A 25,607-nucleotide genomic window follows, 5' to 3' on the forward strand; every position below is an offset into this window, starting at 1 on the left:
TCGTCTTAATATGGTTGTCTAGGTGGTGACGGAGTGGAGTACAGCAGATAATCTAAATCCTTCTTATTTGTCAGCTTTTAGTGTCACCCACCTTTGCAGCAGAATGAACTGCAATTGCATTAGGCAAAATTGAGTGACTGGCAGGTTAGACTTTGAGGCTGTATTCTTCCAAACATAAGAAATAAGAACAGGAGCAGGCCACCCGACCCATCGAGCCTGCCCCGCCATTCAATAAGATCATGGCTGATTTGTCTGTAAACTCAGCTCCATCTACCTGCCTTTTCCCCATAACCCTTAACTTATAACGTGGGAACACAGAAGGCCAAATAAGAATGGATAAAAGCAGCCCACCATTTTCTCCAAAATTTTCTATTTTATTGACATATCAGTGTGCAACAGAAACAACCAACCCCTTGTCCTGCAGCAAATACATACACAATTTTCAAATAAAACAATATACAATGGAGCACCATCATTCAAAGTAATGTCTATTTCAGTTAAAACAAATCGAACTTACTAGTACATCACCATTTACAGAGTTTGAGAATGATTATACAATTTCAAGTAGAGCTAAACTTCATTAACACAAAAATCAGATCCAGCAATTTTCAAGTCCTGAGTTTCTGTAGAACATTTATCATGCCTGTGAGTCACCAATAGCATTAAATATGACTGGAGCACTCCAGAAATGAAATGTCATTTTGTTAAAAATCTTATGAAAATCTCAAAAAAAAAACTTTCAACCCATCTGCCCATGTCCATGTTCCACAAGCTTATGTCATCTTTATGAAAAAAAAATCTTTGGCTTCTCTGCCGACATGGTTTTTGTTAATCAACAAGATTGTGCCACATTTTGAACTGCAGGTGATTTTTTTTTGAATCTCAAATCCCATATTTTATCTTGCTTTTTTAAAAAAATAATAGTGTTGTACAGGGATTAAGAATACATGAAACCTCAGCACACACTTTCCATTTTCTGCATTAGAAGGAAAGGCACTGCAATTGTATGATCAGTATCTGCTACAATACTGTCTATACTTATATTACCAACCAAATATTATTTGACAGAAATCTAAACAAAACAGTCCATGAACCAGTCTTCACTCTCGGGTTCCCAATAAAATGAGAAGCTCTAAGTACATGAGACTAATGACATTTTCTTAACCGTTAAGACACCAGATCATTGTGATCAGTATTAGTCACTAACAATTTGCAACTGAGGTGGCTAACACAGCTGGTTTCCTAATGCAAACTAATATCAGTCTTTTTCCCTTGTATCACTAAATAATTTGTTATTGTTTTTATATTCCATTTTTATTGTGCTTGATGTGCAGCACACAAAAAGCTCATAAAAAGATGGCTCAAGAGTCTTGGGCCTTGTTAGTGCATCAGTAGAGCAGAAGAGTACAATGTAAAAATACTCATTGAAAACAAAGTTTTACAGGCAATAAATAGTAAATTTAATTTTTGAAAAACATTGATCATTGACAAAATTCGCACAAAAACTTCGATCTCTTTAAATCAGGAAACTATCAGAGTTGTGTGTCTATAGGGGCAATACTTTTTCCATATAGCTTATCCATAACTAGTATTGGTTTGTTTATCCTATCTTCACAAAAAGAGTCAGTTATCCAGAGGAAATTTCCAACCTCACACCATCATGTGCCTGTGTTTCAGGTAAACAGTGTTCTGTCTACACAGAATCCAAGCTGCTGTCTGAAGAAATTAAAATAGCTTTAATTAAGCCTGCTGCTGAATACAGGATAACCTATATAATGAAATAACAAAATATTGAAACTAAAATCTCTAGCTGCCTTAAATCTCTGGAATGCACCACATAAAACTTTGCTCTAATGACCTTCATTACCATGTCGATACTAAAAATGTTCTTGCATAGGCATTCAGTGGAAGATACTTTTCTATACACTTTGAATCTAAGCATATTCTAGACCAACTTGATGTCTTCCAGCCATCCTAACTCTGCTGTTGTAACAAGTCTTTTCCACCGGTCACTGTCAAAGGTATGAAGTAGATTTCAACCACATTCTCCTTGCCCCAAAATAAAAAGGGCACAATTAATCTTTAGATAAAAGAAAATGCAGAGTTGGTCATCCAAGCCTTGTAGCTTCTTTAGCTTGACCATTCCCTCTGATGTTTACCACAGCACCACTGCCGATGCATCATCTTTATTCAACTGCCTTGTGCCAGAGGTCATGGCATTTTACGCTGCATGCTGGAAGTCTCCCCATGGATTTTGTTGCTATCTGAATTTGTAAAAAGAAAGATATTCAGTAAATTATCAATATCTTTTTGAAATAAGGAAAAATACAAATTCTGGGTTCCTATATTTTTGTTGAAAAACTTCCAGGGATCCAGGCAACCCAGGTTCAATTCCTGCTGCTGCCTGTAAGGAGTTTGTGTGTTCTTCCAATGACCACGTGGGCTTCCTCCCACTGTCCAAAGATGTACCAGTTGGTTGGTTAATTGGTCATCGTAAATTCTCCTGTGATTAGGCTAGAATTAAATTGGAGGATTGCTGTTCTGCATGATTTGAAGGGTTACAAGGGCCTATTTAGCACCATCTCTCAATAAATCAAATGGTTTCGAAATCAGCTGCATTGATAGATGCAACCTAAATTTTTCTTTTACTCAGTTAAAATTATCCTGTGTGTCCTTTCCTTCCCCTTCACCTGACTTCATGTTGGAGGTACAATTCTACATGCTATGTTGGTGAAGTGGTCATTATTTACACTCAAGCTTAAACACTGAATCCACCTCCCTTTAGTGGGTAGGTTGGCTTGGAAATGGAACCCAAAAGTTAATCAATTTTTTTTCTTGCCTCAAGATTGCAATTTACACTCCATATGATAATTACTTACCACTGTAGAGAAATAATGATTCATCTTGAGGAAAGAATGTCAGATGTAACTATTGTCTCAATTATACAAATTGACTTCAAAATGTTGGGCACCAGAAACATCTACAAGTCATAACATTAATTTAAAAGAATTCAATACTCTCAATAGTTCATCATATATATCTTCACTAACAGGTAGGACAGACTGAGAAAGATGAAAGTTTTGATCTTTATGTAGAAAGATCAAGAGGAAGGGGAATGCAAAAACCAGAAGTTAGCTTTAAATCTGAATCACTGGAGTTTTGAGGCAGTACAACTGAACTTAAAAAGCTTGGAGGGTTAAGGGAAGTGAGCAGGGCTGTGGGACCAGCTGGACTACTGTTGCACAGAACCAGCATTAAATCATTGGGTTAAGGGGCCTTCTATGCTTTAATTACTCTGTGATTCTGTAAATGGTGGAATGATGTAAAAAAAACCTATTATGCACAAGTGAAGCAACTCATGGGTTTAACTACTTTTTAAAAAAAAGACAAAGATCTAACAAAGTTTCTTGCTGATTTACACACAAATGCAAATTAGATCTTACAAATGGTAACTGTTAATCCTGCACATTTCTCAATAATGGCTCAGCTAGCAGTTAAACAGTTACCAGTTCCTCAGTTATTTGTTAAAAATGGACTTCTTACAGGATAGGAGTACTACTTTCAATTTTAGAATAAAATTAATGCACTATCAAAGTTCGTAGTACAAATTTACCATAATTTTATTGCAAGCTTTAGCACAATTGGGAACATAGCTTTCTGGAGGCTGATCTCCATTCATAATTAATATGCAGATCCTCCTCAGGTTAAAGGCACCTGCCATTTATGTGAACTGTTTACAGTTCACAAGTTAGAAATGCAGCAGCGAATTGAGTTTGCAGGTAGAAGAGGATGCCTGAAGCCCCACAGCAGCCAGCAAGTCCATCCTGCGGGTCTCCCTAAAGCTCGATCATGTGCACAGTAAGTCGCAGTGTATAACCTGGGGAGGATCTGCAAATGCACAACCCATTTTAGATTAAAATAAAATAAACATATTCAAACTACATTTACAGTACTCAGCACTCTAGTATTGCCTCTTAAAATTATACCGTTAACCAGCATTTTAAAAATGTAATAAAGAATTGAAGTTTTTTGACCATTTGTACACATTCTGTCTAATTAAAATTACCACTGAAAAGTAAAACTAGGCATGCCCAATACCATAAATTGCTTCCTGGTATTCTGATGGAATACATAAGTAGAGAAGAGATACAAGTCACATGCTGTATTACCTTGGAGAGACTGCTGTATGTGGGTGGGCAAAACTGCATGAGGAAGCTGCACTGCATGGTGAGGGGTAGAGTGTAAGCCAGCAAAAATACCTAGAGTAAGGGCACAGAGAAGACAAGCCAGTTGGTGAGAGTGGAAAGCCACAGCTTTGAACACTACAGCATGCAGTTTAGTACTTGGTTATTTAGCATAGCCATTTGCAATAAGTACAACCATCAGCTTAAAAGATGTGAAAGCAAATAGATTGCATTTACTGCGCACAGGCTACAAATGCCGACGGCACAGTTGATAAGAAAATCAAAATTAGATAGAAAGCAAAGGATAATCAACCATTAGATATTTCAAATCATTTTACAGTAAGTTTTCATAGCTCTCCAATGCATTTCTACATGTGTTGAAAAATAAGAGCATTTTTGGCCAGAAGAGTAGTGCTGTGTCAAACTCTACCTCTTAGGGGCCAGATACCTTTTTGAAGATCTTATTAAAAAAATAAACCAACAGAATCAAAACATATTAGGAAATTAAGTTTAATTTTATTTCCGTAGATCTCTGGATTCTAGGATTCCACTAGTTGTCATTATCAGCTAGTTAGTATTAATTAATCTAATATTATCTATGTATGATATTGATAATGTTTATTTTACCTTTTATATGAATTGTTATCGATATAGATATTTGATATAATTCTCCTGTTTATATATATGTACTTCTTAAATTAATAAAAAGATTGATAAAGAAAGAAAAGATAATATGGGAGCTACAATAACCCTTATCCATTCCTCGTTAAATGTTATGATTAACAGCAGTGATCAATGACCAAGCTGGAAAAAATCTATTGTGGACTATTTGTGGACTCAGCATGACATCTAAAACTGTGACAAACTTCTACAGATGTGTAGTGGACAGTATATTGACTGGCTGCTTGGCATGTAAACAGCAACGCTCTAGAACAGAAAAGCCTACAAAAAAGTAGTGGATTCAACCCAGTCCATCACAAGTAAAGCCCTCCCTCCATTGAGCACATCTACGTGAAATGCTGTTGCAGGAAAGTAGCATCCTGCATCAGGGACTTCAACCATCCAGGCTATGCTATGCTCTCTTCTCGCTGCTGTCCCCAGGAAGAAAGTACTTGAGCATCAGGACTCTCACCAGCAGTTTCAGGAACAGTTACTACCCCTCAAACATCAGGCTCTTGAACCAAAGGAGATAGCTTCACTCAATTTCACTTGCCATGTCACTGAAATATTCCCACAACCAATGAGCCTTTCAAGGACTTTCCATCTCATGCTCTCGATATTCATTGCTCACTTTACTTATTTCTTTTCATATTTGCAGTTTGATGTCTTCCAAACTCTGGTTGAATGCCCAAGTTGGGTGGTCTTCTATTGATTCTGTTCTGGTTATTATTCTATAAATTAATTATGTCTGCAATAAAATGAATCCTAGGGTTGTATATGGTGACGTACATGTACTTTGATAATAAAGTTAGTTTGAACTTCACCCCTTAGTGGCATCAGTGTAAGCACCGTAGGAACGCCTATCCTTTAAGGATGAGAAATGAAATTTAATTTTAAGCTTGAGGCAAGTGGTTCCTGAACCAGAAGTGATGCTTCTCTTTCAGAGCTGGAAAACCTTTTGGGCATTTACAGCTACTCCAGAGTGGCAACATCCCCAATGCAACTCAAACTCTGCAGTTTATCCCATAAGTCTCCCACTTCACTTATGTTAGGGTCTGCTTCTACCCCTTGTTCTTATACATTGAAGAGCACCTAAGAACATAAGGTAGGTTTAAAACAAACAAATTGCTAGAGAAATTCAGTGGGTCAAGCAGCTTCTGTGGAGGCAAAGGCATAAATTGACAGATTATTGTTTTAAATCTGGCTCAGCAGGTTTTATTTGCCTCACTCCTTTCCTAAGATTTAATTCAACACATTCCAGGTTCCCATGCTACAGCTCAATTTATTGAGTTCACTGGAAAATTTATTATTGTACAAGGTGACATAAAAAAGGTGATTTAGAGCTAAAATGGTGAAGCAACTGTAATAATATTCAATAGGCTGCAAAATCAGTCAGCATGGTACCAAAGCTCCAAGCGTAAATTATTTGAATTTTATTGCATTCAAATGCAGTAACCTTGAAAAAATACTTATCTGTTCTGTAACATTGCATTCACTTGACTTACTGTAATTAACTGAATAGTACTTTTACTCCCAATACAAGAAAATACATAAAAATTTTTAACCCAAAATTAGTTAAGATTGGTTCTAATAATACAGAAGTTATTTCAAGAGATGAACAAAATAGCAAACATATAGATAGCCCAGATTTGACACTAAGCCTTTGACCATAACCAACCTTTGAGCCAAATTACAGAGATCCAACCATATATAACCAGACTCAATACTATACATCCTGGAGGCTTTATTGACATCAATGCTCTCTGCCTTCAGACTAGGCTATATAGAAATGTATAGACACTGAACCACAAGCTTGGGCACAGTTAAGGCATGTAGCAATACCCAGCTCAATCTATTTGTAGGAGTAGGGAGATTGGATTACAGATCCTAAGGGTCCTGATGCAGGGTTTCATCCCAAAATGTTGATAATTCCTTTCTTCCCACAAATGCTGCTCAACACACTGAATTCCTCCAGCAGATCATATTGCTCCAGATTGCAGCATCTGCAGTCTTTTGTGTCTTTCTACCCTCCCCCCCCCACCCAGTATTCTAGTTTCTTCATAGATTACAGCTGATAACATCTTCAATAGCATGCCTTCAGGAGAAAATGTTCACCACAGAATAAATTTGACTAACTCATCTGTGCTAAGTATTAGTCATGATGGTATTTTAAGGGTGGATATGTTATTTATAACAACTGGGAGGAGACAAATCAACATCCATAAAATCCATAAAGCACACTTCATTTTAATAATAACCTATGGGTTCAAGTGAGACAATTTGCTCAAATAGATCAGCAAATACCTTCAGTACAATAACAAAATTAAGCAATAACAAAGTTTCAAATAAAAACTGTATTACTTCCTAATATGTTCATTAAGTTTGGAAGTGAATTATAAGTGCTTCCACTCCTATTAACACTCCAATAAGATTGCATTGCTTGTGATTCCAAACAATTAGACAGGCTCCTAGTTCACCCTCCAAAGATTCCATAATGTACAACTTACTATGTGCAAGGCCATGGTGGAATGTCCCTGGGGCAGGACCTGTGACAATTGCATCCGTGGATACTGCTGATTTAGGTGTAGAGTCTGAGCCTAATGTTAAAACTGTAGGGAATGTAAAGTGCATAGGAACAATGCCCTGCATCATCCCGAGTGAGGCTTGGCTCAGGGTTGCTGAAGATATTTTCTGGTTTGTTGTATTAAAGGAAGGTGACAGAAGACTCATAGATGCAGAACTTGCCAGCAATTGTGCTCCTGTGGTAGCCTGTGGAGACCAAGGAAAATAAAATCAAAATAAATGCTCACTTGAAGACCCCATTTAAAAATCACAAATGCTACATACCATCACATAAAAATACATACTATTAACTTTCAGTTTGAAAACACCTGCAATACAGACATAATTGCCTTTATAGCATTCATAACAAATTACAGAGATTGTAACATTTCTAAATAAGTAAATGAACGAAACCGATTATGGAACATTTAGTCATACTACATTTTGAATAGCTCAAAGATTTATTTTCATTTATGAACATCCCTTTTTAACCTGCACTAACTTCCATTCATTCCAGAATAAATCTCTCATATTTACCGCTTGGCTTGGTTACATCAGCCAAAATACATCTGGTTACTCTATCACAGATTTATGACAAACGGTACATCAACAATAGCTTATTCAAAGCATTTAGGGACAAAGTGCATGTTGTGGTTAGAAAAGAACTGAGATCAAAGATCAGACATAGCCTCACTAAATAATGGAGCAGACACAGGCAGATGGCTTGCCTACTCCTACTTCTGTTTACCAGAGTAGCAAGCATTCTGTTCCTAAAGAGAGTATGATTAAAACAAAAACACAGCACAAATGAAGATGTAGTTAGATATTCTTCACTTTTACACTGCTGATATTAGAAGGTATTTCTATCTTTCCCCACCCCTCCCCCCAATGTGTAACAAAAACTTAAGTGAACATAGCTGTCTACTGTAGGATGTTCTAGTGTCATAAATAGTATAAGTATACAGAATAAGCTAGATGATCTTGTAGTGCAGTTACAGATTGGCAGGTATGACTGTGCTCATGAGTGAGACATGGCTAAAAGAAGATCACAATTAGGAACTTAACATCCAAGGATATCCACTGTTATGAAAAGACAAGCTGGTAGGCAGAGGGTGTGGGGTAGTAAAAAAATTAAATCAAATTCTTAGGAAGAGGTGACTGACAGAGGATCAGAAGAAGTCAAATGTTTATGGATAGAGTTCAGAAACTGCAAGGGTAAATACCCTGATTGGAGTTATATAGAGCAGCCTGTATGTGGGGTACAATTACAATGGGAGTTATAATGGAAGGGTTCAAAAAGGCAATGTCTCTGGGAGATTTCAATATGCAAGTAGATTTTTGAAAATATTCGGGGGTACTGGATCCCGAGAGAGAATTTGTAGTATGCCAATGAAATGCCTTTTCAGAGACAATGATCAAAATGATAGAATTCACACCTGCAGTTTCAGAGGGAAAAGATATATCAGTATTACAGTGGAGTTAGAGGAGCTGCTCAGAGTCAGAGTTAATTGGAAGGGAAGACTAGTAATGACGACAGCAGAAAAGCAATGGTCGAGTTTCTGGGAGCAATTTGGAAGGCGCAACATTGGTACATCCCAAAGGCAAATAAGTATTCTAAAGGGAGGATGAAGCAATGGTGGCTGACAATGGAAGTCAAAGATAGTGTAAAAGCAGAAGAGAAGGCATATAATACAGCAAAAATTAGTGGGACGTTAAGAGGATTGGGAAGCATTTAAAAACCAACAGAAGGTTAACAAAAAAAAGCCATAAAGGGAGAAAAGATGAAATATGAAAATGAGCTAGCCAACAATATAAAAGAAGATGCCAAAAGCTTTTTCAAATATATGAGTAAAAGAGGCAAGAGTGAATATCACTGCTGGAAAATGACACCGGAGAGGCACTAATGGGGGACAAAAGAACTGGCGAATGAACTTAAGTATTTTCTGTCTATCTTCACTGTGGAAGCCACTAAGGAGTATGCCAGAAATTTGAGAATGTCAGGGAGCAGAAATGAGTGTAGCTGCTAGTACTACTGAGAAGCTGTAAGGTCTAAAAGGTAGATAAGTCACTTGGACCAGATGAACTACACCTCAGGGTTCTGAAAGAGGTAGCTGAACAGATTGTGGAGGCATTAGAAATGAGCTTTCAAGAATCACTAGATTCTGGAATGGTCCTAGAGGACTGGAAAATCATCCTCCCCCCTTTTGGAAATGAACAATGAACAATCTTACAGTTGTCATGCCACTCTTGGTTGGGTGGGGGGGGGGGAGAAGGAGGCAGAAGAATAATGGAAATCATAGGCCAGTTAGGCTGATCTCAATGACTGGAGAGGTGTTGGAGCTCATTATCAATGATGAGGTTTCAGGATACTTTGAGGCACATAGCAAAATGGGCCAAAACCAGCATGGTTTCCTTAATGGGAAATCTTGCCTGACACATTTGTCAGAATTCTTTGAGGAAATAAGCAGAAAAGGCATAGCAGAGTCAGTGGATATTGTATACTTGGATTTTCAGGTTTTTGATAAGGTGCCACACAAGGCTGCTTAACAAGCTAACAGCAGGAAAGATACTAGCATGGATTGACTGACTGGCAGGAGACAGAGTGGGAATAAAGGGGGCCTTTTCTGGTTGGCTGCTGATGTACCATAGGGGTCAGTGTTAGAGTCACTTTTTACCCCCCTTGTTGCACTTCAATGATTTGGATGACGGAATTCATAGTTTTGTGGACAGGTTTGCAGACTATATGAAAATAAGTGGAGGGGCAGGTAGAGCTGAGAAACCAGGATGTCCACAGAAGGACTTGGGAGAATGGGTAAAGAAGAAGTAGATGGAATATAGTAGCGAGAAGTGTACGATCATGCACTACGTTGAAGGAGTAAAGGTGTAGACTACAGGGAGAAAATCTAAAAAAAATCAAAGGTGCAAAGGGACTTAGGAGTTCTCATGCAGGATTCCGCAGAGGTTAACTTGCAGGTTAAGATCGTGGTAAACGCGGCAATGCAATGTTAGCATTCATTTCAAAAGTCTACAATAAAAAAGGATGTAATATACCTTTACAAGGAATTGGTCAGATGCAATTGGAGTATTTTGAGCAATTTTGGGCCCCTTATCCAAGAAAACATCTGCTGGCATTGGAGAGGGTCCATGTATGAGCAGCACTTGATGGCTCTGGGCCTGTACTTACTGAAGTTTAGAAGGATGGGTCTGGCGGTGGGGAGAGGGGGCTATCTCACTGAAACTTAACAAATACTGAAAGGCCTAGATAGAGTAGTTGTGGAGAGAATGTTTCCTATAACAGGGGGAGTCTAGGACCAGAGGACATAGCCTCATAATAGTGAATCTGTGGAATTCATTGTCACAAGCAGCTGTGGAGGCCAAGTTGTTAGATATATTTAATGCAGAGGTTGATAGGTTATTGATTGGTCAGGGAGTCAAAGGTTACGGGGAAAAGGCAGGAGAATGAGATTAAGAGGGATAATAAATTAGCCATGGTAGAATGTTGGAGCAGACTCGATGGCTGAATGGCCTAATTCTGCTCCAGTGACTTATGGTCTTATGAAATTACTGGGATGAAGGACTACTTAGCTGGACCTGGCAGGAGTGATTTAAAAAAATCCTCAAATGGTTTAAATGTCAAGTCAATAACATAATCTTGAGCTGGAAACTCTCGACAGTAAGCTGTAAAGTTGAGTTCAATAAAAGTTAATTTGTAAACCGGAAGCCATAAAATATGACCAAGACTGTTTGCTGTTCGGAGTCAACTGATTTGCTAACATCCTTTAGGGAAAGCATCTGCAAATGCTTCAGGTGATTTAGATTCCTGTCTAAGTGAACATTCCTTAATTTTACAAACAGAATACTCAAAATGTAAGCCACATCATTTCTCAGATCAGCTAAGGTATAGACAATAAATTAGAGTTTATTGTCGAGTACACTCAGCCAGAGACTCATTCTACTGAGATGTAACACTGAGCGTCATAGGAAGTCATTCCTGCCTGTGGCCGTCAAACTTTACAACTCCTCCCTCGGAGTGTCAGACACCCTGAGCCAATAGGCTGGTCCTGGACTTATTTCAACTTGGCATGATTAATTTATCAATATTTAATTATTTATGGTTTTATATTGCTATATTTCTTCACTATTCTCGGTTGGTGCGGCTGTAACAAAACCCAATTTCCCTCAGGATCAATAAAGTATGTTTGTCTGTCTTAGGTAATCTTGACAAGGGTTTTTAAAAAGTCAGAAGATTTATCATTTAAGAAAGCTCCCACTTTTACATAATCTTTATCAATGTAAGGATTAGAGATTGCCTGTTCATTTCAAAAGTTTGGAAGAGTAATCTTTTCCTATATTGCTCCTGGTGCCTTTATATTTGATGCACCTCAAAGAAAGTCTAGTTTGACATCTTAGAAAATTAACATTAATACTACTTCATATTGAGAAAGTGTGAAATAGTGTTTGCTGGAAAACACTTTTTTTAAAAATTAGAGGATTCTGGTTAATTGAATCCTCAGTGAAATGGGGCAACTGCTTATTTGCGAGAACAGTTAAACAAAAAAAACTAATTGACACAATTGTTGGGATTCCCTTCATTTATTTGGACACTATGCTGCTTAATTGAGGCAGGAGACTTGCTAAGCAGTTTCTAACATCAGCCACATGAGCTTGTGTGGCCATCAGACTCAACACTATGCTTAGAGCAAACAGTTTTTAAAATGGTGTCAGTAGTTTGTGTTCTTAAAGCAGTGATTTTTGACAATGATAGTTGGCAAGAAATAAGCATTAAGATATTTCATAACTGTTTTACTCATAGCAGTTACAAAGGAGTGAAAATGTAACAATTTCACTACTTCAAGTTAGGAACTATACAGAATTTGAAGGTATCAACAATCATTTTGAATGTTACAATGAAACTGAAGCTTTCAAAAGCATTGTATGAAGGCAAACCATTATCTGCACTAGGTATCTGCCCTGATTTTGTTCATTTACAGTCAAAAGAACAAGGCAGTCACTGGATGAATTCCTCCATCAATAATTGTTAGTAAGTAATACACAGTTTGGTCTGGCTGGTGGTGTAGTGGCATCAGTACTGGACTTCAAGGCAGATGGTCCTGAGTTCAAACGCAACCTGGGCAGCAGCAGTGTCTGTGTGGAAAAAAAGGCTAGCAATCTGTTTCTGTATCTTGCCATGAAAACCCTATTCACCCTATAGTCCATGAGGTCAAGAAGAATCGGACTCGACTTAATGACTGAACAACAACAATACACAGTTTAACAGTATTGTAGTAGCACTGGTAGTGTTCTAATTTGTTCTGTATTTCATTTAAATACATAAATTGTTACTCAGTTTACCTTTTTTAAAAAAATACCTGTCTAAGTATTTCCATAAAACTGACTAATTGGGTCAAATTGTACTGGAAAATAAGATGTCCCAATTAACTGGAACCCATGCATTAAAGATTTTCTAGTGGAGTCTTTGCTATTAAGCAACAAGTTCTTTACCTTTGCAGGTAGATTAGATAATATTATTCAAAGTAACTTAAAAGTCAAAATCAATCTTTCCTTGTAAACAAAGCAAAAGAAACCAAACTTTTAAAGTGAGCAAACTGAACTGTTACACCCAAAGTTCATGCCGCACAAAAAAAAACAGGAACATTTATCATTGCACTGAGTTAAATATGAATTGAAAGTCAAATTTATTAAGGCTTACATATAATGGGAACTAAAATAAGTAATCTAATCTAAATTAAACTGGAAACATTAGTTCAATAACATTAAGCACACAAAATAAGACAAATATGATATCTAAACTTCCTCAGATGCACAAGCCAGTTTCATCCAACCATTAGTATCATTATGATGTGCCATGTCATATGATGTAGGTGATCATGGTCTCATGTTCATGATTGTTCTTAGCAAAAACCATTAATACAGTTCTCCACCAACACAATTGGTGGATCCTTGCAGGGTAGATAAAGATCCAAACGAAAAGAAGAATATCGAATAAGACAGAGTGAAAATGAAAATACTGAATAGATATTCCATTTTCTCTGATTATTGAGCACACACTTAAAAAAAATTCAAACCGGACCATTTCAGAATGATTTGTGCACAAAATAACTTAATTTGTGATTGAGGAGCACATGTAACTTGTTAAGCAATTATTGGTGATGTAACATGCAACTTTAGAAAATTGGTAAATAACTAAACATTCAAAACCTTTAATGATAAGGATTCCAGGGGTGCCAATAATAAGAGAATCAGCATGCTAAATCATAACCTCTTTTCCATGTTATTATATTGTATCTTTTAAAAATAAGATGCATTCCTATTTACACTCACCATCATTGCTCCTGTAGCTGTAGAATTATTAACAACTGCAGGTTTAAGGGAAGTAGTTAGCAGTTTAGCTACACCCTGTGTCCCACTACTTGAGTCTCCATTACTACCACCGGGAGGAGCCACCAGAGTCAGTTTCTGAGAAACAGAGGGCTTCTTTACATTTATAGTAGGCGATTGCCGATTTAATGCCTGTCCCGGAGATGGAGATTGTCTATTTAGATGACTATTATTGGATACAGAACTTTGAACACTAGTTATGTTCTGAATGGGGTTACTGGAAGGGGAAGAATGTTTAGTTACGGAGACCACAGTCATTGGCGACTTGAAGGGCTGATTTATAGAGCTCTGTGCATTGGTATGCTTTGTTGTACAACTGACAGATGTAATTGAAGTGCCAAAAGTTCGTTGAGGGCTGGGTGATGACTGTATGTTACTTGCTAAAGATGAAGAGACAGAATGGAAATTCTGAGTCTTTGTTGAAGATTTTAGATGCTGAATTAATGGCCGTTGTTGCAACTGGCTGGTAGTTTTAGTCTGAGAACTGCTCTGCAGTTTGCTTGTGCTAAAAGATGGTGATGACATGTAGCTTTTCTGATGTGACGTGGTCTGATTATACTGCTTAGCAGCCTGTGCCGACACCGGACTTTGAACTTGGGGCTGCAGACGTTGCATGCCATGATGTTTCGGCTTATTTTGAAGTGTCTCCGAGAAAACTTTGCTGTTTGCTGCAGAATGGTTTTTAAAGGCAGTGATAAGACTAGTAGCACTCTCTGAAGTCCTTTCCTGAGACAATTGTCCCAAAGCTAATGCCTGTTCAGCTAAAAGACTGAGAGATGAATGCGACTGAGTAGCAGTTGGTGGATCAGATAAGGAAATTGGAACCTTCTGTGCATGTTTCTTCTCTTCTAGTGCCATCCCCGCTGTTAACTTGTCACTTAATGAATTCGATGTCAAAGGACTGAAGTTTTTGGTACTTCTTACAGCATCATTAAGAGCAGCCAATGCTTCAGATACATCTTCTAGAGAAGGCTGGTTATTGGATAGATCCTCCTCAAGCGAATCGTCCAAACTGAAGGACTGAGGAGTTGTTGTATTACTGGAACTCTGAGCAGCACTGGAGCAAACAGACACATTTACTGGAGTCAAAGGTGAAGTGCAAGGTCCCTGCACAAAGGCAGCATTACCACTGTGAACCGGGATAACTGACTGATGTAATTTTCGCTCCATCTTAAAAATATGGTCCTGCAAACAAATAAAAAATGCATTAACATTTGAATCTTTTTAAGACCTATGTATATCATATAGAGTCCAAACTTCTGTAAATCGTTCTGAAAGTTAAATCAGAATCAGGTTTATTATCACCGGCATGTCATGAAATTTGTTAAAAATTAATATTTCTTTACTGGACATTTCACTGCATGAAGAATTTCTACTGGAGTTTTAGAAGAGTGAGAGGGGACAACTGAAACATGCAAGATCATTGGGATCTACAGAGACTGGATATAAAAAGGATAATTCCTCTTGGGAGAGAATCTAGAACTAGGGCCAGTATTTATAACTGTGAGTGTGGTCCATTCAATAGAGAAGAAATGATGTTTTTTCCCCTTTCATGATCATGAGTCACTGGAACCCTCTACCTCAAAGGGTAGTGAAGAGAGTGCCTTTGAATACTATTAAGGCAGAAGGACATAACTGACCTAGAATTAAAAAATTTTGTAGTAAAAATTTGTCCCCCCATTTGTCCCATTTTTAACTTGATTTTTAAGATAACTTTTAATCTTAAAGACTAATGTTAAAAAAACAAGTGTCATTTTGAATACAAGACTTGTATGTCTGAGATGGGCATTCCAATATAATACTTTGAAGTCCATATTTCTTCAATATGACTAAAAGCATTTACCTTCACTTTAGACTTTGGGGGAGTAATGACTTTCTTCTTGGTACTGAAATAAAATGTAACCAACTTTAGTACGCAGTTGTAGTTATTGTATCTCATTATTTCAAAGCACTATATAACCCACAATAATAAACAGTAATACCACATGAAGTTAATAGTCAAAAATACATGCAAAATATGTATGAACACACTGGTAGATAGCAGTGGATGCTTTGGATACTTCTAAGAAAGATAGGATTGCAAAAACGCATCAGGGAGAGTACAGTAAGTACAAAGGAATAGTGAAAAATACATATACTTACGGTACTGTGGTGACATGTGCGTGTACTTTCCTACTTTCTTTGAACAATGTTCTGTTGATGAAAAATATTCAAAATTTAATTTGCCTTTCCTTCTTGCCAGCTAAATTATTATTTTCCAGATAGGTTCTATTTTGTTTTATCCTCACTGAACACCATCAAAAATAAAATATATACTGCCTCTAAATTACCAAACAATGAGCAACATTTCTGAGTGGGACCTGCAGCTCAACTATACTGTTCTATATTTATGGATCCTTAAGGCTTAATTTGAGGGCTAAAAGATACCCGGACCTACCTGTCATGGTAACAAGATGTTGAGTAATGTAACTGGATTTCTTTGGCAGGTCAGAGCAAGCTCTGCCATTAAAACTACAGAAAAACAGTTCTTAACATCACTAAATAATTTCTTCTTTGTTGCAACCACAACCTAATCAGAAATCTAGAGTTACTGAGGGGCAAGGAAATCTAGTAACGAAAAATGCATTGAAGGAAACAATTTATGAATTTAAGTGACGTTGACTTCCATAACTTATGGTCAGTTTGACCACAAAGAAAACTCACCAAGATTTAATGACCCATATGATGAGAATGCAGTTAGATCCAAGGACTATGTATTGGGCATCAGTAAAAAGGAAACCCTAGGGTTCAACAGCTGTGATGTCATGAGAATGCCTCAGTGAACAAAAACTTCTCACAGCAAATCACAAAACAAAGCAAAATTATTAATTAAAAATTCAAATACTAGGATTGATTTTACAAGTTAAGACAAAACTGAAATTTTGTAAGCAAACATTTAATATTTTTGTTTTAAAATATTTTTTATTTTGAAGTTTTATTTTTTTGAAAATAAATACAAAACAAAAAAAGGATCAGGTGGTATTTGCTAGGCAGTACGTATATTGAGTACGCCATTTAGAATTTATTACCAAGATACATTCCAGCAAGACATCTGTGGATAGCTTAAAATTACCAGTTAGCATTTCTCTTAACTTTATTTAGAGCTACAGCGCGGAACTGGCCTTCTTGGCCCTTCGAGCTGTGCTGCCCAGTAATCCACTGATTTAACCCTACCCTAATTACAACTTACAATGACCAATTAAACCCCTAACCGAATAAGACTTTGGACCATGGGAGGAAAACTAAACACCTAGAGGAAGCCTACGCATTCCAAGGGGAAGGACATACAAACTCCTTACAGAGGATGCTGGATTGAACCCCAAACTTCGATGCCCTGAGCTGTAACAGCATTGCATTAATCGCTACGGTACCATGGAGTAATGATGAGGTATGTAAAGAGTATCACTTGTGGGGTAACACTGAAAATATGACAACAAATTCAATATTTCTGAAATAAAGCACCTGTAATAATTGTGAATTTCACTAATTAATGATGTCAAATGATAATGATTTTACTGCAAGTTCAGGACACTAGATGGCATAAACTTTAAATAGGTGGCAAAGTAGACACAAAACTAACCCTGAGTCATGCAGAACTGCAAACCCCATTTCCAGAAAAGTTGGGATATTTTCCAAAATGCAATAAAAACAAAAATCTGTGATATGTTAATCCATGTGAACCTTTATTTAACTGACAAACTACAAAGAAAAGATTTTCAATAGTTTTACTGACCAACTTAATTGTATTTTGTAAATATACACTAATTTAGAATTTGATGGCTGCAACACACTCAACAAAAGTTGGGACAGAGTTAAAATAAGATTGAAAAGTGCACAGAATATTCAAGTAACACTGGTTTGGAAGACTCCACATTAAGCAGGCTAATTGGTAGCAAGTGAGGTATCATGACTGGGTATAAAAGTAGCGTCCATCAAAGGCTCAGTCTTTGCAAGCAAGGATGGGTCGTGGCTCACCCCTTTGTGCCAAAATTCGAGAGAGAATTGTTAGTCAGTTCAAAAGGAACATTTCCCAACGCAAGATTGCAGAGAATTTAGGTCTTTCAACATCTACAGTACATAATATTGTGAAAAGATTCAGAGACATCTCAGTGCGTAAAGGGCAAGGTCGGAAACCACTGCTGAATGCGTGTGATCTTCGAGCCCTCAGGTGGCACTGCCTAAGAAACCGTCATGCTACTGTGACAATTATAGCCAGCTGGGCTCGGGAGTACTTCGGAAAACCATTGTCACTTAACACAGTCCGTCGCTGCATCCAGAAATGCAACTTGAAACTGTATCACGCAAGGAGGAAGCCATACATCAACTCGATGCAGAAATGCCGGCAAGTTCTCTGGGCCCGAACTCATCTCAGATGGACCGAAAGAGTGTGGAACCGTGTTCTGTGGTCAGATGAGTCCACATTTTAGCTAGATTTCGGAAAAAATGGGCGTCGAGTTCTCCTTGCCAAAGATGAAAACGACCATCCTGATTGTTATCAGCGAAAGGTGCAAAAGCCAGCATCTGTGATTGTATGGAGGTGCATCAGTGCCCACGGCATGGGTGAGTTGCATGTATGTGAAGGTACCATTGACTCTGAGGCGTATATTAGGATTTTAGAGAGACATATGTTGCCATCAAGGAGATGTCTCTTCCCGGGACGTCCATGCTTATTTCAGCGGGACAATGCCAGAACACATTCTGCACAGGCTACAACAGCATGGCTTTGTAGACACAGAGTGTGTGTGCTTGACTGGCCTGCTGCCAGTCCAGATCCATCTCCTATTGAAAATGTATGGTGCATCATGAAGAGGAGGATCAGACAACGGAGATCACGGACTGTTGAGCAGCTGAAGTCTTATATCAAGCAAGAATGGACAAAATTCCCAATTGCAAATCTACAATTAGTAGCCTCAGTTCCAAAACGATTAAAAAGTGTTATTAAAAGGAAAGGTGATGTAACACAATGGTAAACATGCCTCTGCCCAACTTTTGTTGAGTGTGTTGCAGCCATCAAATTCTAAATTTGTGTATATTTACAAAATACAATTAAGTTGGTCAGTAAAACTATTGAAAATCTTTTCTTTGTACTTTTGTCAGTTAAATAAAGGTTCAAGTGAATTAACATATCACAGATTTTTGTTTTTATTGCATTTTGGAAAATATCCCAACTTTTCTGGAAATGGGTTTGTACAAGTCACCTTACAGTACTATTACTCAGCCTGTAGGGAAACTTTGTTAAAACATAGGCAATATTATATTTCTTATACTCCTTTGCTATGTACCTCGATTGCATCCATCCTTTAGGCCAGAGTGGTTTGACCTCAGAATCAAGAAAAGATTTCAGGTAGTCCTCTGCAGCCTGGGACTTGTTTCTCTCCTGCTCATAGTAAGCCATCTTTGTCCTCACCACACTGCATAACAAATCTCTGCACCACAACATAACAAAGTATTAACCAACAGTAAAGTAATGCTTTAATACATTAACAATCCAGGAAAAACAGGGCATCATGTGAAAACACGACATTAAAAATCCTGAACAGAAGGTGAACATGTAAATCCTGATCCATAAGGAGAATTGTTACTTTTCTCTATGTAGCATAGCAAACATAGCTAGTTTATCAACAAACTTAATTTAAAGGCTGCAAATAACAAATTAAAAATAATGAATTTACTTCAATTACTTCTATTTCCTTTTATTAAGCATGATATGGAAAGTGAATAATCAAAATAAAAGGAAACAAGTTTATAGTACAAAGGTTACTAATTTCACTTATTTTTATTCCTGATACACTGCCACATCTGGCTGTCCAATACAGTTAATAAAATGAAGTACCAATCCTTCAATCTTGTCTAAGATCAATCTCTTTCCTCCAAACTAGCCCTACATTTTTCTTTCATCCATATGAAACATTTTTATGAACATAATCATTTTTTAAAGTTGCACTCTACTGTTAATTCCTAAAATGACTACTACTATAACATTCTGAATTAATCCATCATCTCATCTCTATTGAGACATTCTCTTCAAACAATTCATTTTCCCCAACAATACATATTGCTTCACACATGACTGAATAATATCTCATATTCCTGTATATTTTCACAATAGCTTATAATCTAGTATTGATGAATAAAATCATTAATTCTGCCACTGAAGAATTGATTTAATCTGTGCAGCATATACGAATAACCAATTCTCACCTGCAGATCTCTCTTTATCATCTTATTATCAACAATCTATTCCATTCTATTTACCCCTTCCTGTACACTCTAGCTACAATCAGTTGACATAGCATACTGATTTGAATAATTTGGCATATAGTTTGGCAATCAGTTAAATACAAATCTGAAGCATCACTATATGCTAATATCTAAACTTAAAAGGCATTCTGTCAATATAGATGTCTTATGCGGTCTGATAGACATGAATCAACACAAACCTTATTTCATCATTCCAGTGGAACTTTTTACGAGGTCCAACAATTCTTCTTCCCATCTTATCATCATCTTCATCATCATCTGAGAACATTTTCTCCTTCGGCTCCTTATCTTCTCCCATCATCCTGTGTTTTAGACCAGAAAATTGATATTCACTTAAAATTCATCCGTTGATCAATTATAATCTATCACAATTCCTGGAACCAAACAATTGGCTAACAAAATGCATATCACAACTTGATGCTATAAATGTTCCTTACACGATTTAAGTAAGCAGCTTGAATAGTAACAATATGTTAATAATTCAGGAGGGAGAAACAATGTTCCATCTATGTACTATTCTCATGAGCTGATAGCTGATGATCTATCAGTGGACCTTTTCCGTAAAAAAAATACTGCTTAATCTGTCAAGTGTTTCTAGCATTTATTTTAGTTCAGATTGCCATGATCTGCACTAATCTGTCATTGATATAATGTGTTGTTGCCTTCATAAAGGCAGATTTCCAATGTGAACAAATGCAAAAGCCTTGTGCCACAATCTTATTATCGCTACATATACAGAGAGGGATTACTGCATAATTTAACTTCCAATTGATACTGGAAACTCAGCAGATATACCATTATGTTAATCAAGTGAGTTTGAATGCTTACTCTTAGTAGGACTCCAAACCAATTATATAATCACAAATACAGTTATATTTCCGAGGACATGGTATTTCTTATAAACACAATGACAACTTGCATGATGAAGAATTTGGGTATATGGTGCAAGGATACAAATGGGAGGTAGGGCAAGAAAAAACAAGTTTTAAATAAAATGCTATTTTAGTTCCATAAAAGATAGCATCACTAATATATCTAAAACATAGGAGACAAATACAATAGAATAACAAAAAATGTTAATGAACTGTGGCCTTTTATGCTAAAACAACTGGAATGCAAAAACATGGAAATAGCATTAACTACTTAAATACTCTGACTTTACCTTACTTAGATTCATCATTCAATTCTGGGGCACAACAGGAGTGGTGACAGCACCAATTCATGAGAATGTTATATAAATTAAAATAACTATGTCATGTAGATAGGTTACACAGGTAAACATATTTCCTTCAGTATAGAAGAAGAAGGGATGTGTATGGTTATTAAAGTATTTGAACAGTGTAGCTAGAAACAAACAGATTTTCCTCCACAAAAAAGGAACAATCTTGAGAACTGAAGAGCAGCACACACAAAATGCTGGAGGGATTTATCAAGTCAGGCAGCGTCTAAGGAAATAACTAAACAATCAATGCTTTTTGGGCCGAGACACTTCATCAGGAAGACAGACAGACGTACTTTATTGATCCCGAGGGAAACTGGGTTTCGTTACAGCCGCACCACCAAGAATAGTGAAGAAATATAGTAATATAAAACCCACAAATAATTAAATAATAAATTAATCATGCCAAGTGGAAAAATAAGTCCAGGACCAGCCTATTGGCTCAGGGTGTCTGACACTCCTAGGGAGGAGTTGTGAAGTTTGATGGCCACAGGTAGGAATGACTTCCTATGACGCTCAGTGTTGGACTGGTCAAAGAACACTGAGGCTGTCTACAAGAAGGATCAGAGCCATCTCTATTTCCTGAGGAGACCGAGGTCTTTTAACATCTGCCGGACGATGCTGAGGATGTTCTACGAGTCTGTGGCGGCCAGTGCTATCATGTTTGCTGTTGTGTGCTGGGGCAGCAGGCTGAGGGTAGCAGACACCAAGGGAATCAACAAACTCATTTGTAAGGCCAGTGATGTTGTGGGGGTGGAACTGGACTCTCTGACGGTGGTGTCTGAAAAGAGGATGCTGTCCAAGTTGCATGCCATCTTGGACAACGATTCCCATCCACTCCATAATGTACTGGTTAGGCACAGGAGTACATTCAGCCAGAGACTTATTAGTATAAAGTGCTGTGGAGAGCAGAAGGGGTACAAGCTGATCTTGAAAATTGAAGATGTGCTATTCAGTGGGGGTGAGGGCGGGGGGTGGGAAAAGGCAGGAAATACACCTTCAAATGAAAACCTGAAACTAACAGTCTCCAAAAAAAAAAAGAGGGTGTACCAGTTGAAAAACAAATGAAAGGCAAGAGTTTTAAGAAATACAGACCAAGTCAGCTAGTAAAGGTAACAATTAGCTACAATATAATTAGATACCAGAGGAAGTTTCAGAGACTGGATGCCCAATCCTATCCAATCAAGAACTGCAGTACATCTTACTGTTACATGGAACATACTTGGCAATTTTAGCTTGACTGTGAGCCTGGCAGTCATCTTGGTACTTCGACATCTGATGAGGCATTGCTCTTCCAATGGCTTCTTTTAGTTTCTGTATTGGTTCCTTCAGCCGACCATCCTGTGACAAAACATAAATAAGCACAATTCATTTTTCTTCTTTAAGCTTATTCAGATTAGATTCTTGATGATAATGAGTATACAATGGAGTACACTTATAAATATCGCTCACCCCTGCATCCCAATTCCATCAGAAAGTTTACACCATTTATTCTGTGCAAGTTATACAGAACAAAAGACTGCATGTATTAGAAAATGCAGTTGCATTATAAACTTCATATCAGATTGCTGTAATTAAATGCAATGATGTAGAACTGATCTTCTGCCACTGTAGGGAGCTCCAACACTTCAAATTTGTTAGAAGAAAATGTTCCAGTACAATATGGAATTACTAAAACGCTATAATAAATAATGCACATTTCACACATGGCATTTGAATGGTTCCAACTGGAATATTGAATGAAGATTCAAGTATTATTTAGAAAGGCATAACTAGACATTATTCTGTTGCAGTTTATTTACTGGATATGCATTTGGAGATCACATTAAGCAAAAAATATTGAATTCTTTTTAGAGTCCTTAAAATACATGTGATATTTTTATAGACAGTAAAACCTATATAAATGCTCACCTGCATTAAGCATTGACCTGTCTTTATCAGCCATTTCGCCCCAGTCTGTAATTTTGTGTTAAGAGGACAAAAAATAATTAGTTGCTTAACAGAGCTCCCACAATAGAACTAGGGGAGCATAGCATTTGTTCCCCACTACACCCATCTCACCTGAAATATATTTTTGAAAAAAAAGTACAAAAGCGAGATATATGCTACATATATATATATATAACCAGATCCTACATCAGGTGCAGCCAATTACATCTCTACTGTATTTGCAATGGTTTTATGCTGGCAGATCTCATTTCACAAATCAAAGAGTTTACATCTCTCCATTGCTTAACCCAATTAAACAGCATTTCAAGACATTAACTCACTAAAACCTCACATTCCATTTCTTAATTTAAATTTTGTAACTACATTTTTTTCTACAACATAAAACACTATTAGAAAAGGTTTCAAAAACAGGTGAGGGAAAGTTACAGTACAGACTTCCCTAATTCCCTTTCAGAAACACACAAGTAAACATGGCACCATGGAGCCTTGCATAAAATGTAAGATCTCGGTCTGAGCCCAATCCAGATTTTCTCTCATAACCTGTACCATGCTAAAGAAAGTAAATGACCTGATCATTTATCTCATTGCTATTGGTGCAGTCTTCCTGTGTGTTGTGATTCCCTACGTAACAAGTGAACACACTTCAAAAATAATTCACTGGCAAATGAAGCACAATGGGACCTCTTCAGAATGCCAAAGTTACTACGGAAATATATATTCCTCCCTTTTGGATTTTTTTTTGTAAGCAAAATTCCTCAACATTTGCAGTATAGTAAAAGCATAATAACCAATTGGCTGCAACTGTACAAACTGAAGGGTTCCAGAAAAAGATAATCAAGTAATTGATTTTTGATGTTGGTTGAGGGGTAAATTTTGCATAGCATGATCTCTGTTTAACCAATCTCCCAAGGTAGGTTCATCCATGAGACTGCCTTAGTACTGCACTGTTTAGCTGCTCAGAGCCTCACATGAAGTTTGAAATCACAAGTTTTTAATGATAAGGATAATATGACAGTGAAGTCTTTCTTAATAACAGCTCCCCCCATACCAGACAATATATTATTCACTATCTTTTGAACTCTTTTTAATGCTACTACATCCTTTCTGTAGTGTGGTGACCAGAATTGTACATGATATTCTAAATGCAACCTAACTAATACGACGTCCCAATTCTTACACCTAAAAGCCTTTGCCTTCCTGAATGCAGATAGAAAAAAAACAAGATTGGTAAATTGGTTTATTATTTCACTGCATCAAGGTGCAATGAAAAAGTTGTCTTGCATACTGCTCATTTCAATATAATAGTGCATTGAGGTGGCACAAGAGAAAATAATAAGATTGCAAAATAAGATGCGACAGTTACAGAGAAAGTTCAGTGCAGGTAGACAACAAGATCCAAGGCCATAACTCTCATTGACTTCAGCTGTACATGTTTTCAGGGTTTTGTATCTTCTGATGATGGGAATGAGAGAAAAGAGCATGCCCAGGGTGCGTGGGGTCTTTAGTTATATTGACTGCTTTGCACTTCAGGAGTCATTCATTCAGCTGTGTACCTACTCCACCATTTAACAGGCAGACCTTTTAACGCAATGGCACTTTCTGATACCAACATCATAACCAGCTACTGCAAGTGGCCAACCACCATCTTTTCAAGGGACAATAAATGCCAGCACCACCCAGATGTCCAAGTGAATAAAAACTTTTCTCACAAGACAAACAGAACATTGTCGATCATAGATAACTAGGACAAAATTAATAGTAATTCATAATTTTATCATTCACTAAATCATAAACCTTAATGGATGAATTAATTTAAATTTTTCCAAAACTAGCACTGTTCCGGCTGAGAATTTCAAATCAACAGTTGTATCAGACTACAACTACAAAATCTAACACCCAAACCAAAAAAAGTGATGGAAAAGGCTAGGTAAGTTCAATATAGAGTCATAGAGTTATGCAGCATGGAAAAAGGCTCTTTGGTGAAAGTCCACCCAACACAATGTTGTGCTAGCAAGCAGCCTGGAGAGGGGTTGTTGTATGGGAATGAGACAAAGAACAGACAAAATTATGAATTTGTGCAGGTTGATATGGGATGTTAACATCCAACATGGCACAATGCTAAGTTTCTTGCAGAAGCCTTTGTAACCAGTTGAGGCACAGAAAATTGAATTAATTACTGTATCTATTATCACTTGGAATTTCAGAACAGATTTAGAAGCAGGGCAATGCAAAAAATGCAGAATTTGCTGAGAGACAGATAAAAGGTCTTACTATCCTTGTTAACCACCCATCTAATGGCAATACTATCAGCAATTACTACAATCTACAATTAT

At 37.2% G+C, this 25,607-nt stretch overlaps 1 protein-coding gene across 5 annotated transcripts in view; it reads right to left on the reverse strand.

Annotated features, from left to right (window-relative positions):
* Positions 1-363: 363 nt before the first annotated feature.
* Positions 364-25,607, reverse strand: part of LOC140735381 (ubinuclein-1-like) — a 60,772-nt gene continuing 35,528 nt past the window's right edge. For 3 of the 5 annotated variants that reach the window (XM_073060367.1, XM_073060366.1, XM_073060370.1), the window contains 10 exons: positions 23,236-23,280; positions 22,547-22,665; positions 20,285-20,407; positions 19,127-19,270; positions 15,948-15,998; positions 15,649-15,691; positions 13,749-14,990; positions 7,352-7,613; positions 4,170-4,259; positions 364-2,264 (listed from right to left, as the gene is read on the reverse strand). In XM_073060367.1, the coding sequence (XP_072916468.1) occupies positions 2,212-2,264; positions 4,170-4,259; positions 7,352-7,613; positions 13,749-14,990; positions 15,649-15,691; positions 15,948-15,998; positions 19,127-19,270; positions 20,285-20,407; positions 22,547-22,665; positions 23,236-23,280 (2,172 nt within the window). In that variant the 3' untranslated portion in view covers positions 364-2,211. The other 2 variants (XM_073060368.1, XM_073060369.1) reach the window with 2 other exon arrangements.

Source organism: Hemitrygon akajei, chromosome 11 (assembly GCF_048418815.1).
Source record: "Hemitrygon akajei chromosome 11, sHemAka1.3, whole genome shotgun sequence".
NCBI lineage: Eukaryota > Metazoa > Chordata > Chondrichthyes > Myliobatiformes > Dasyatidae > Hemitrygon > Hemitrygon akajei.